At 34.4% G+C, this 13,086-nt stretch overlaps 1 protein-coding gene across 1 annotated transcript in view; it reads right to left on the reverse strand.

The window, feature by feature from the left end:
- Positions 1-2,906: 2,906 nt before the first annotated feature.
- STK17B (serine/threonine kinase 17b) overlaps positions 2,907-13,086 on the reverse strand; it is a 32,479-nt gene continuing 22,299 nt past the window's right edge. The window contains exons 5-8 of the mRNA XM_046019050.1: positions 11,382-11,508; positions 9,715-9,763; positions 8,366-8,545; positions 2,907-6,607 (exon numbers count right to left, since the gene is read on the reverse strand). Of these exons, the coding sequence (XP_045875006.1) occupies positions 6,325-6,607; positions 8,366-8,545; positions 9,715-9,763; positions 11,382-11,508 (639 nt within the window). The 3' untranslated portion in view covers positions 2,907-6,324. The remainder of the gene's footprint in view (positions 6,608-8,365; positions 8,546-9,714; positions 9,764-11,381; positions 11,509-13,086) is intronic.

Consider the following 13,086-nt stretch of genomic DNA (forward strand, 5'->3'; position numbering starts at 1 on the left):
GCCACCCAGCAGACTTCCGCCCCGCCCCTTGCTCCAGGTGAGCCGGATAGCTTCTGTAATGAGGTAGGCCACAGAGCAAGAAACGGGCTACCGCTGGTGGGTTAGCCAACCCACGGTTTCTTCAACGACGGTGGAATTACTTTTCGAGACCTGCCCTGTAGTTGCATGCTTCCAGCTTCCACCAAGGGATACTGTGAGACCAGTTATATGAAACCTACTTTGTTTTTCTGGTAAGTGCATTCTGTTCATGAAGATGTTGTCCAAAGTAGAAGAATATACTCTAATGAGACCCACATGAGAACCTCTTCTCAGGCTCACTACTATCTTCTCCCTCCCTGCCATGCTCATGACAGAGTCATCACTCTCTACAAGGTCCCATAATGGTGCACAGGGAATTGGGCAAGTTGCGTATTGCTCCAAGACTTACAGATCTTTCTTTTTTTGCCTTCTGAGACTATCCCACTCTTTTCACAACAGATTTAAGTATTTATAAATGAAAGCCTCCGTGGAATAGGTTTTTCTTTCTTTTGAGTGCTACCATATAAGACCCTGATGCAAAGAAGTACAGTGTCCTGATATAAAAGGAAAAGATAAAGGCAGAAATGACAAATTAGTATTGTAAGAATTGTTTGACCACATTCTACACAATAAACTAATTGCAAATTAAGATCTTTGGTATTTAATATCTGTCTCTCCTGATAGGTTATGAACTCAACTCACTTGACCAACATTATTGACCACCTCTGTCCTCACCTTGTGCCAAATTTTGACTCTGGCCATCACACCCTCCTCTACTCCCTTTACGCTCAGTAGAACACTAGCTGCAGGCCTCTTAGGAGAAACCGATCATCCCCTCACTTCACATCTCTGTTGTCACCCGTTTTCTTTTCCATTTTTTATGTTGGGAGACATTGTTTTTCTTTATTTTAGCCACAGTTGCCTTTGTGCTTGTGATCTCATCACGTTCTCTGGCATTTTCTAACATTAATCATCTTGAGCTAGTGAGCATTTCAGCCGTTGGCTCCATGTGGACTTCTCTCCTTTGCCTCTTCGCGTTTCCAAGTCTTCCTCATTTTAAAACGTTAAAAAAACAGAAGTCTTCAAATTATAGTTCTCCTCCTTTTCCCCTTGATTTCTTAGAAGACCAGTATGGACCTGTGGCCTCTAACTTTCTATTTTCTCCATTAGTTGCAAACTCGCTATTCTATTAAAATTACATTTCCAATGACTACTCTGTCCTCTTCCTCTTGGACATCTGCTTGCTAGACAAAGTGAATGCAGACAAGGCTCACTTCCCTGTGTCTTTCTGGCTCTCCTCCCATTTTAATCATGCTAGATAGAGCTAAGATAATTAATGTGATACTCTACATTGGGGTCAAGAACTAAATGTAGCTCATCATCTGTTTTTATATATAAGGTTTAATTGGCTCACCCATTTGTTTGCATGCTGCTTACGACTGTTTCCATGTTCTAGAAGCAAAACCGCGTAGTTGTGACAAAACACTGGCCTGCAAAAGCCTAAAGACCCTTTAATCGACCCTTTATAGAAAAGGTTTGCAGACCTCTTCTAGATGTCTAAACAATCTAGATTTAGATGAATGTGTCTGAGTTATTTTCAAGAGAAAATAATTATAAGATACGTAAAAAGATATTATTGATAGACATTAATGACTATTAGGGAGTGCCTGGGTGGTTCAAAGAGCCAGCAACTTGATTTCAGGGTCATAGTTTGAGCCCCACACTGGGTGTAGAGATTGCTTAAATAAATTTTGAAAAGCTTAAAGAAATTAATGACTATTGGAAAAGGTGCAGTACAAAACCAAAATTTTTAGAATGACACCTAGAGAAATCCGTTTGTGATGTGTGGGTAAATAGTGCTGTATTAACTAAGGGAGATAACATGAAGCCAGAAAGTTTGGGTGAGAAGGTGATACAAAGAGGGAGAATATGACCCTGATTTTACTTAGAGCTGTTTTACATTTGAGTATTCTTACATCCAGTAACGATAATATGTATGACCTCAGTGTCTGGGAGGAAAATTGAGACTAAAGAGAAAAACTGGGGAATGCCATTGTGTCGGAAAAAGAAAATATGGAACCTGAGAAGAAAGTGCTCACAATTAAGAAGGCCCAACACATTACAATTTCTTCTCCCTACAGACTCAGTTAAGCTTTTTAAGAAAAGTGCACACCTTTTCATGATCACACTTCATACTTTTTACATGATTTTGGCATGTAGAGTTGACCCTGTTCATTCATTAATTCCGTGTTTGTGAACTTACTTGCTAAAATTTATTTGCAACCCCAAAATTAACATGCATACTGCTTTCACGGTCATTTGCAGACATGATGACAGTGTTAAAAAAATTGAGATGCTGGACACTTTCACGTCTTAGCTTGAGCAAAGTGATGCTGAGTCTTGTTGTGGCTCTCATACAAATGTCCACTTTGTGGTCTATTTAATGTCATATTTTCTGCATTTTTGTGCCTTTTGTTAGTGATTTCTGTGTTTAAAATGGCCCCAAATCGTAATTTTGAATTGCTGTGTAATTATGTTCCTATGCACAGGGCTGTAATGTGCCTTATGTAGAGAAGATGTGTTATTAGATAAGCTTCATTCAGGCATGAGTTATGGTGCTGTTGGTGTGAGGTCAATGTTAATGAATCAGCAGTATATATTAAATAAGATCCCTTTAAACAGAAGCTACATAAAACAAGGTTATGTATTGATTAGTTGGAAAAAATGTTGTAAACAGAAACTTGTAAGAACCTAACCCTGTATTTCCTCTAGCAATGTTTGAGTAGTCACTGTTTGTGGGAATTTTATAGGCTATAACTACAGTATGTTATATGAACTGATTAGTCCATAATCAGATTATAAATTTCTTAAAGAATCCCTTATTCATCTTTTTAAAAATTCAATTTATTTAAACTAAAAACAAAAACAAAAAACCCAACAGAAACAGTTCACTCATTTCTGGGTAAATAAAAATCCCTTATTCATCCTTAGGCAACATGTAGTACACGGCCATTTACTGACATTTTCTGAAAATATCTAGCATTGCCACAAAATAGACTTGTTTTCAAATTTACAAGGCTTTTTAACAGACAGGATCTAATAAACAGATACGTAATGAAGAGGAAGTTCAAAATGACATGTGTCAAGGCTAGTACCTTCAGGCAAGGAGGTTTGCTTTTAAGAAAAACAAACTTAGAAATACTTTAAAGCAAAAGACAATCACAGATGAAAAAAAGTGCTTTTTAATTTTTAACCAAAATGATCATTAAGTTGATACAAGTTTTTTTTTTAAACTGGGGTATTCATAATAATGTCAGTCAATATTCTTAAGCAACATGATTATTTAATGAAAGATGGGGGCAGTTATAATTTGTGTGAAATTTCCAATTGGAATTTAAAATTCTTTAAAACTCTTATAAAATTATAAATTGATACTATTTCTCCAAATGGGAAGTCAGATAACTTGATTTTAATACAATTTGAAATTAAAGTACAATTGTGTATACAACAATGAATAAAGACAAGTTTCCAAGACAGATATAAAAATGGAAAATTGAAAAAGAAACAGAAGAAATGTAAACAGTTATAAAATATCAATTTATAAATGTTGCTTAGAGCAATGCTATTCCAAATATGGTCCAGGAGCTATCAGCAACTCATCGCAAATGAAAGACCTTGTGCCAAAATGAAAATCAATTATATCATTAATCGGCTGACTTTTTTTAATAACAAGACTTTCTTTAAAGGAAGCAATTGTATTGATATACATTCTGACACAGGTGCCTTATTTCATTATAGACTGCAGAACACATACTGCTTATGTCTTTAAAGTGCCACTATAATTTTACTGCTCAGAATTAATTTTGTGGAGAAAAAAATTAAAATGACAATTTTAACTGTCATCTATATTTTTTAATCCTATCTATCCAAAAGGCAAAGTTATTAAACTTTATAAACTCATCACAATTTAACATTAATTTTCAGATGTGTTTAAGTGTTAAGACATCTGCTCACCTCAGAGGGGCTAAGATTCCTACTTTAATGAGATATATCATCTACTTTTGATAGATACTTTTTTTCCAATCATGGGAGAAAAAGAATTGAGTCATTTGTTAAACAACGTCTCTCTAAATACTCATTTAATTTTCACACTTCAGTGAAAATATTTAAATTCACTTTTACAAAAAAAACTGAATTTTTATATTGTTTGTGCAACTATGTGTTACTTTTTTACAATAAAAATTATTAGGAAAAAAGGTATGGAAATTTACAACTTTGTGTATTCTGTCCACTAAGGGCCGACATATGAACTATTTTAGGATTCTTCAGACTAAAAGAAAACTGGTATAAAATATTTTTTTAAGAATTAGCTTATAATTTAAAATGCAAACATTTCTTTATTTTTTGATTTTTTATTTTTGCCAAGCCATAATTGCTCTAGAAATTCAAAAATAAAATATCTTTCATAAAAATCCTCTTTCACCAATGGCTTACCAAGCTTTACCTGCAGCAGCGTAATATGGAAGGCAAAGAAATGGACAATCAAAAATTTAGAAAAAACTCATCAGTTTTAGATATACAAGAGCCCAATTTGGCTTCTGCAATGGCTAGTTTATTGAGCCAACAAACTATTTCTGAAAGAATTTAAATGTCTATTTACATATCCATAAGAAGAGAGCTCCTTTGGCACCTGAGTTGAACACAACATAGTAGAGCAAAGACTCTCTACGAGAAAGTTGTCTAAAGACTCTATTTCATCCATCTATATATAAATACATCGCCTATACATATACACATATGCACACACACGTAGAAATGACTTTTCCTTTAAGAAATGCTGAAGATTTAAAAGGAAGTCACCATTTAGCCAAATGGCTTTAAAAAAAAGTTTCAAGTTATTTGGAATCTTAACCAAATTTCAGAAAGTTAAAGGTTTACAGTAATATATAACTCAAGGGGCGGGGGGAGCTCAAGAATTTCTTTTTGGTCAAAATATAATTTCTTCTAATGTAGTAACATGGGCATGAGGTTACAATTATCCTAACATGATAATATAACAGAATCTTTAATAATAACCAGGTGCAAAGTCATCAAACATAACCAAAAAAGGAGTAAATTTCCCTCTATTAGCACAACGGTCATCAGCCACTCTGCTGTCCTTAGACTCTTACTAACATTGGTCCCAGCAAAAGACCATTAAAGGCCACCTGGCAGATTGCCTTCTGCTGAGCCTCATCACTCGCTGGAATTCTACATAAGCACTCTGATGTCATCAGGTTTTATGATCACATCCACCTTCTTGTCACGGACTCTGGCCCTGAGTTAACAGTCTTACTGGGCTGCAATTTTTTTTTTTTCTTACACATACTTTTAGAACTCCTAATGACTGCCTTATATCCTAAGACTCAGAAAACATAAAATTCTGTAAGTTGCCAAAAACAGGCAGCATTTTTTTCTATACTCAATTAATAAACATGTTTGACCACCCAAAATAGATACTTTATTTAAGTATCTTCTACCCCAGAAATTCTGAAAGATGAAAATTCTCTACACTTGAATACCATCTAATTCTCCATCTTTCAGACCTTATTAAATCTGAAGTATGTTGAGAGAGGGCAAAAGACATTTGAGTTAAAAAAAAGAAATGATGCCACGCTGCTCTTTTTTCTGCTTCAACTTGTACAGAGTATTCCTATTCAGGTTTCTAACTCCCTCTTTGCCTCCGGTTAAAGGACATGTCTCATACAGCAGACTATATATCCTGAAAATCATAGGCAGTTTCAAAATATTTGTGATTAAAATATTTTCAAATGTAAAAATCCCTTGAGCATCTAAAAACAGTACATATTTTTCTTAAACTTGACACTATTAACCTAACAAAATTTTGTCAATAGAGGCATGGTATAGGACTTACCTTAGAGAACCTATTAAATTCAAATGCCTTCATTTTGCTCAGTTTATTTCAACCATAATATAACCCAAATCACTGTTTTCCTTATCTGTAAAACATTCTGATAAACCCATTAGAACTTGAATTATTACATTAACATGTAGACTCACAGGCACAACTCTATTTTTTGTCATATATTTAAATATTTCTTCTCTGCAGAGTTAGTATCTCAGAACAGGAAATGAAATTATGCTGGTTACTAGTAATTTAGCATCAAAACACTTCCCTAAACTCCTCTATGCAAAAGTGCACTTACAATATAAACATGCCATAAATGAAGCTACAAAGTACAGTCTCACACTGCAGTAGATTTCAAATTCCAAATTCAGTCCAAGTAAGTCAAAAAGAGAAAAGTGCTAACACAGCAAATCCGAAACAAGTTCATGGGGATTGGGCAATGAGTTATCAAAGCGAAATCTTTTGGAAACCATGCTGCTATCCTCTGGAATATTCTCTTTGTCTTCTCGATCACTACAGGTTCCATTACAAGAGGATTTAGAAGTTTTGTCTTCAGAGGACCTTAATGAATGATCTTGACTTTGAGAGGAACTGGAAGTTTCTTCAGGGTGAAATAAGTTTCCAAAGTCCCACTGCTGTAGCCAAGAATGAGACAGGCAGATTTCTGCTGTTGGTCTTTTCCTTTGAAAGAAAGCATCAAGTGAAAATTTAGAACTAAAATATCAAGTTAGAAATGGCTGCAGTTTGATATACTATAGACTTATTTTTTTAATCTGTTACGAAAATAACACATACTCATAGTACAGACGGGAATAACAACGCAAAGACTGGAGTACCTAGAGTTTCTCTAATATTGACATCTGCTGAAAAATTCATCATATCATGGAGCTTATGGATGAGACTAATCAAAAAGCTTGAGAACATATGCTAGCCTCACAAATAAAAATTAGTAAAATTATAAAATCTCTTGGGTATACAAACTCTGAAAGAAAACATATGTAATACATAATCTATTATTCTTGTGCTCTTAAAAGCAATACAGTTAAGTCTTGAATATAAAGGCTACTCTTGAATGATGTTTACCCAATATTTTGAATTTTTACATTTTGTTTTCTCTCTTGAAAATAATACGGTTAAATATCACAGTATGTCAAATGTTAGGAAAATACCTAGAACTCCAACCTTAACACAACCAACATTTCCATTAGAACATGTGCTTCCTGAGGCTTTACCTTCATCTTTTTAAAGATTTTATTTATTTGTCAGTTAGAGAGAGAGCACATAAGCAGGGGGAGCAGCAAGCAGAGGGAGAAGCAGGCTCCCACCAGATGCGGGACTTGATCCTGGATCATGACCCGAGCCAAAGGCAGATGCTTAACTGAATGAGCCACCCAAGCTTCCCTTAACTTAATTTTTTATGATCATTTAAATTTCATTGTTTTCTGATTATAAAAAAATTAATGTGCTCATTTTAGAAATTATAGAAACTAAGTAAAAATGAAAATGAAAACTGCTTAAAACGGCATATAATCAGAAGCAAACAATATTTTTACTACAATTACTAAATAACCATTCGTGTCCAAAAAAATGGCCAGTGAGAATTTGTTTGGACTTGCATTATGCCAATAAAATAATTAACAAACCTGAGTTTTTTTCCTTAAACAGATAAGAAACCGAGTCCTCCAGGCGATTAAGTAATTGTTAGAGATAAAAGACCTGACAAGTAAAAAACCAGGATTAGAGCCCAAGGCACTATATCCCAGCTTCTGTGTTAAGTTTAGCCAAGCCATGGAGCACTGGGTGTTGTACATAAATAACTAATCTTGGAACACTGCATCAAAAAGTAATAATGGATTTTATTGTGACTAACGTAACACAATAAAAAGATTAAAAAAAAATAAAGTAAATGGGGCAGATCTGAGTAAAGAAAAGGGAGGTCAGTTTTTTCTTTTCCTGCTCTGAAGTTGCCAATGAGAGAGTTCAGAGTCCTAAGTCATAGTTTCAAGTCCCTTTTTTTGCAGGTGATCAAAGAGTATCTCTGACCTTTAAAGATTTGACAATCAGTAATTTATACTTACCAAATAACTATAATTACTTGTCTACAAATTATTCACAACAAAGTCTGTCATAGCCAGCCATGTGTATTATAAACCTACTTCTAATTATTTTAGGGACCTTAAGGGTTTAGTAGCAGGTTAAGAGAGAAATAACCCAAATCTTCTCTTTGCTCCAGAATTTCCCGTTACATGTTTTATATATTTTCTATGTTTGAAGTTACTGATTTCTTCTAATGATCTCTTACACCACCTCTCTTCCCATTTTATCTGAAACTTGACAGCATACTTCTAATAACTCTATTACATTTTAGAAGGTATCTTTCACAATAGACATATATTCATTTTGTAACAGTACTTAAAACAAATTAATGTTATAACTTACTCTGGATTTTTTACTAAAAGCCTCTGGATGAAGTCTGTGGCCAGCTGTGAAACTGATGAAAAAGTTTCTTCTGAATAATCTACATTAACTTGAGAAATATTGAGGTATGTTTCTTGATTATCTTCTCCCACAAATGGAGATGTATGAGTTAACAACATATATGCTATTATGCCAACATTCCTGAGAAGGAAATAAGGGACAAGAGGGGAACTTAAAATGCAGGTTAATCTGAAAACATTTGCATAAAGTAAAATTGACACTTAACATATTCTTCAAAACTTCTACAGTTAATCTATAGACTTAAATTGCTTTTCAAACTTCCTATATTATTAAAACTAAAATAACTGGTATCTCAAAGTCTGTCTCACAGAAAAAGAACATGAGGGGAATGCATGTTGTGTTACATAATTATAATGTATTAAATATACATCATGGTATCCAGAGTCTGCCCTTCATTCAGACACCTGTTACTGAGAACACAAAGGTGCTTGGAGGGCAGCATTTCCTAAAAGGTATCAATGACACAGTAATGATCTGTGAGACATAAACAGGAGTTCTGTGCAAATTGAGTCAGCAAGTTTGGCAAAGCACAAGGTTGGGCAAGCAGATTTTTTTTTCATTGTAAAACTTTTCAGGGCCTTAAATGTATTAATGACAAGTCTGGTGCTCAGGAGCCAGAAAAAGACAATACATACAGTACGTGTTTCCCACTTATTTAGCCAAGGATGGTTTTTCCTTGGCCAGCTGATGACAGTTACATGGAACACAGGGAATAAGTCTAAACTCTTCCACTTGGCCTGGGGAGTCGGCCCCCACTGTGATCCCAACTAAAGTTCCAGTAGGAATTCCAGTTTTGCTCCCTATGATATCTGATATTCAAAATATCATTTCACTTGCCACAAAAATTCACAATACCCTAGAGATATCGTCTCATAAAACTAAACTTTTACATGAACCCAACCTCATTTTTCTGTGTAGCAAATACCTTCCTAGTTCTTTCAGACCTAGATCAGATAGTTTCCATCGGGTGCTTGTCTGTTGTTTCCTCTATGCTCATCAAGTATTTTACCTTATTACAGAACACGTTGCACAGTACTGCAACTATTTTGTTTTTTTTTTTAAATTCCTTCAGGAAAGGGATTTTCCTATTTATTTCTGTACCTTTGGCTCAGAGCCAAAGTATTATTTAAAAAGAATGGACAGGTAAATGTCTTCTTGTGGCATTGTAATGATACTTGAAAACAACCTTTTACAGGAAACCTTATTATTTACATTTGGAATCAAAGAACCCTAAAATACATACTACCCAATGTATAACAAAAACATTTAGGTAACTAGCAAAACCTTACCACATATCTGTTGCTGTGGTAATAGGATCATAGTTCAGGATTTCTGGAGCTGAAGCAAAAATAAAATTCAAATTTAAAAACCTGAAAACCATTTTATAATAAATTAAAACTGTTTTTAATTTTAAAGAACTAGTAATAACAAATTAATAGGAATTTAGCATATGATTAATTATCCTGTGATTAGACATTTAAACATACCTAATGTTGAGAAAATTATATAGCCAGATGGTACAAGTAACATTTTTGGAGTAACCAGTAGTTAGCTATGTAGGTTTTTTTTTAAATCATTAAGATCAATCTTAGGAAAAACAATAATGAAGAAGTAAAATTTTAGACACTAGAATTGTTTTAAAAATTTTAGTTTTATTACTCTATGTTAAGAGTTAATGTAATTTTATCATATTAATTTAAGGGGTTTTTTTCAGGATAGAGAAAATCATATGTATCTATAATAACATAATGAGCAAATTATGCTTCCTAGAAGTGCTTTAAATTTTCAAGTTGATCAAATATTCCTCTTAAACTATCAAAAACCTAAATTCCTATGCAATTAATTTCCCATCTTTTCCTTCCCTGCCAGCTTTTTAAGTGCAAAATAAATTTTCTCTATTTTGTAAACTATCACAAATTCCAAATTAGTCGAGTCCAAACTAGAATTTGTGCTTGAATAATAACTTTCTTGTTTCACAGTATGGTTTCATAATTTCTCCAGAGAAATTGTTTCCTAAAACCTAATACTTTTATGAATAAAGACTGTGAGTCATATATATTTGTCAGTCTGTCTGTCACACAATCTACAACCTGACACCTACTTCTGTGAGCTGTGTTACCTATAAGTACAATCACTTATTCTAGGACACTATAGCCCCTATTAGCACTCAAAAGTTAGTAGCTTGGTTTTCATTTTGGGAAAGTCAGATGCCTTGTTGAGAAGCACCTGTTCTGTTTCCTTGTATCTTTTCAGTGCTCACACAGGGATATCAATATCATATGAGCAACAACAAAAAAGCCTAAGAATACTATTACTATAAATACTTTAAATTTATATGCTGCTTTACAGGACTTAATTTTTTTCATCTGCGTGATCTAATTCATTGATACAGTACAATATCCTTAGATTATCTAATATTAGGCTCTTTTTGGCATCTTTTTCTTCAAAATCCTCCTTTTACAATCCTAGGCAAAACCTCACATTTTTACCACAGCAGCAACAAATAGCAAGCAGTCCTGTTAACAACTCTTGTAAAACTGAAGATAATGTATATTGTAAACAGCTTCAGAGTTGAGACCAGGACAGAAGTAGAAATGACATCCATCCAACAGCCAGGCTTCAAATAAAATAACGGACGGTGTGACTGTTTCATCCTCTTTCTTTTTGTCCTGTTCCCTAATTTCCCCTTCACCCATTCTTCTTTATGTACCAAGCCTTTACACACAAACGTTAACTTTTGAATTGGCATGTCCAATGTCCTATGAATCGTTGTGAATGTCTAAATAATCCTATGTACGCTAAAGTTCATTTAAATGTGTCATAACCCAATTTCAGTGCATTAAAATACCTGAACTAAATATACCCTGGAATTACATGCTCTAAAATATAGTTTCATAGAGGCCTCATTTAGTTGATAAATTTCAAAATGGTGTAAAAAATAAAAAGAAATTCTTACCTAAGTATTCTGGTGTACCCATGATTTCCCGAAGTTCACAAGCATTCCCTATTTTTCGAGACATTCCAAAATCTACAATTTTTATATCTCCAAGAGGGTATATGCTGCTCAATAATATATTCTGTGGCTAAATAAAGCATAATAAAAAATGGTAAGTAATATACAACAATATTAGATTGTTGTATATTACTAACAATATTAGATAAAATCTAACAATATTAGATAAAAGAATACTAGTCTTAGATAGAAGGTAAATTAAGTGTTTAGTTATTACACATGTCATTGAGTCATTCACCAAACATTTATTGAACTACTTATTTAGGAAAAGCTTTACACTCAAATGATAAATAAAGCTAAAAATACACTCAGTGGATTATTAGTTTGGACAAAAAAGAAGTTAGATGAATATCTGGATTGATTAATTGACTATGAGATATACTCAGTAACAAAGACAAGACTTCTTAATTCTGCCTATTATAAAGTCTAAGGAGCTTTTGTAGAGATGATAGTTAAGTTGGACCTTACAGGATAAACAGGAGCATGTCAGTTAGAAAGGCGCTCTAGGAAACAGCATGAAAGAAAGTGAAGCAATAAAAAACCTATACATTTCTGGAAACAGAAAATGGTCCAGTATGGTATGATGGTTCTGGGTCTGACTGTTGCCAGGTTTTTAGCTCAGACAATAAGAGATATGGAAGTATGGAAGGCTTCAGCTATATAGTTCTCAGAACTATGTGACTTGACTTTACAAAGCAATGGACTGAGGTCATTACAAAATTCCCTGCCACTGTCATAAACCAGACAGCTGCCGAGGTGCTGCTCCCAAAGTCTGTGAGAAGAATCAGAAGTCTGACTTTGGGAAAACCCCATGCATATTATTAAGTCACAGACATATTAAAAGAAATGAGGCAAGGGTAATTAGGTCTACTGTTGTCAACCAGTTTATTTGATTATATAAAGCCAAGTTTATTTGCCATCCCTGACTACAAGTGCTGTGTGGTATTATGTAATACATGTGACTGGTCTGTCCTTAGAGAAAAACCCAAGAGGAAGTTTGTGGGGGCATGATTACCTGATATTTATGATGTTGTTATTTTCCCAATATCTTATTGGTAGGGGACATGGCAGGGCTGTTAGATAGTAAATACTACCTTTCCTCAATGGGGTGGGGGGGACCAACACAGATGAACAGATTTTCTTTTTCTTTTGAAAATGGGGTAAGATAGGGGCACCTGGGTGGCTCAGTGGTTTAAGCCACTGCCTTCGGCTCAGGTCATGATCTCAGGGTCCTGGGATCGAGTCCCGCATCGGCCTCTCTGCTCGCCAGGAAGCCTGTTTCCTCCTATCTCTCTCTGCCTGCCTCTCTGCCTACTTGTGATCTCTCTGTGTCAAATAAATAAATAAAATCTTTAAAAAAAGAAAATGGGGTAAGATAAAGAGAAAAAGTAAGCCTTACTTGACATATGTATATTTTAAAGTCTCTACAAGATATCCCAATGGCATCTATCTGCAGTTGGAGAAAATAATTTGGAGTTTACGAGAGAAGTCCTGGCTACAGATAAGAGACCTGGAAATCATTACTGCGAAAGTGGTAGTAAAGGACAAAGGATCATGCAACAGGGAAAGTGTATAGGAAGAGAAGAGTCCCATGTTCAAAAAATGAGACACAGATTTAATGAAATTTTGGATGGCTGTGGAGGAAGGT

Source organism: Meles meles, chromosome 9 (assembly GCF_922984935.1).
Source record: "Meles meles chromosome 9, mMelMel3.1 paternal haplotype, whole genome shotgun sequence".
Taxonomy (NCBI): Eukaryota; Metazoa; Chordata; class Mammalia; order Carnivora; family Mustelidae; genus Meles; species Meles meles.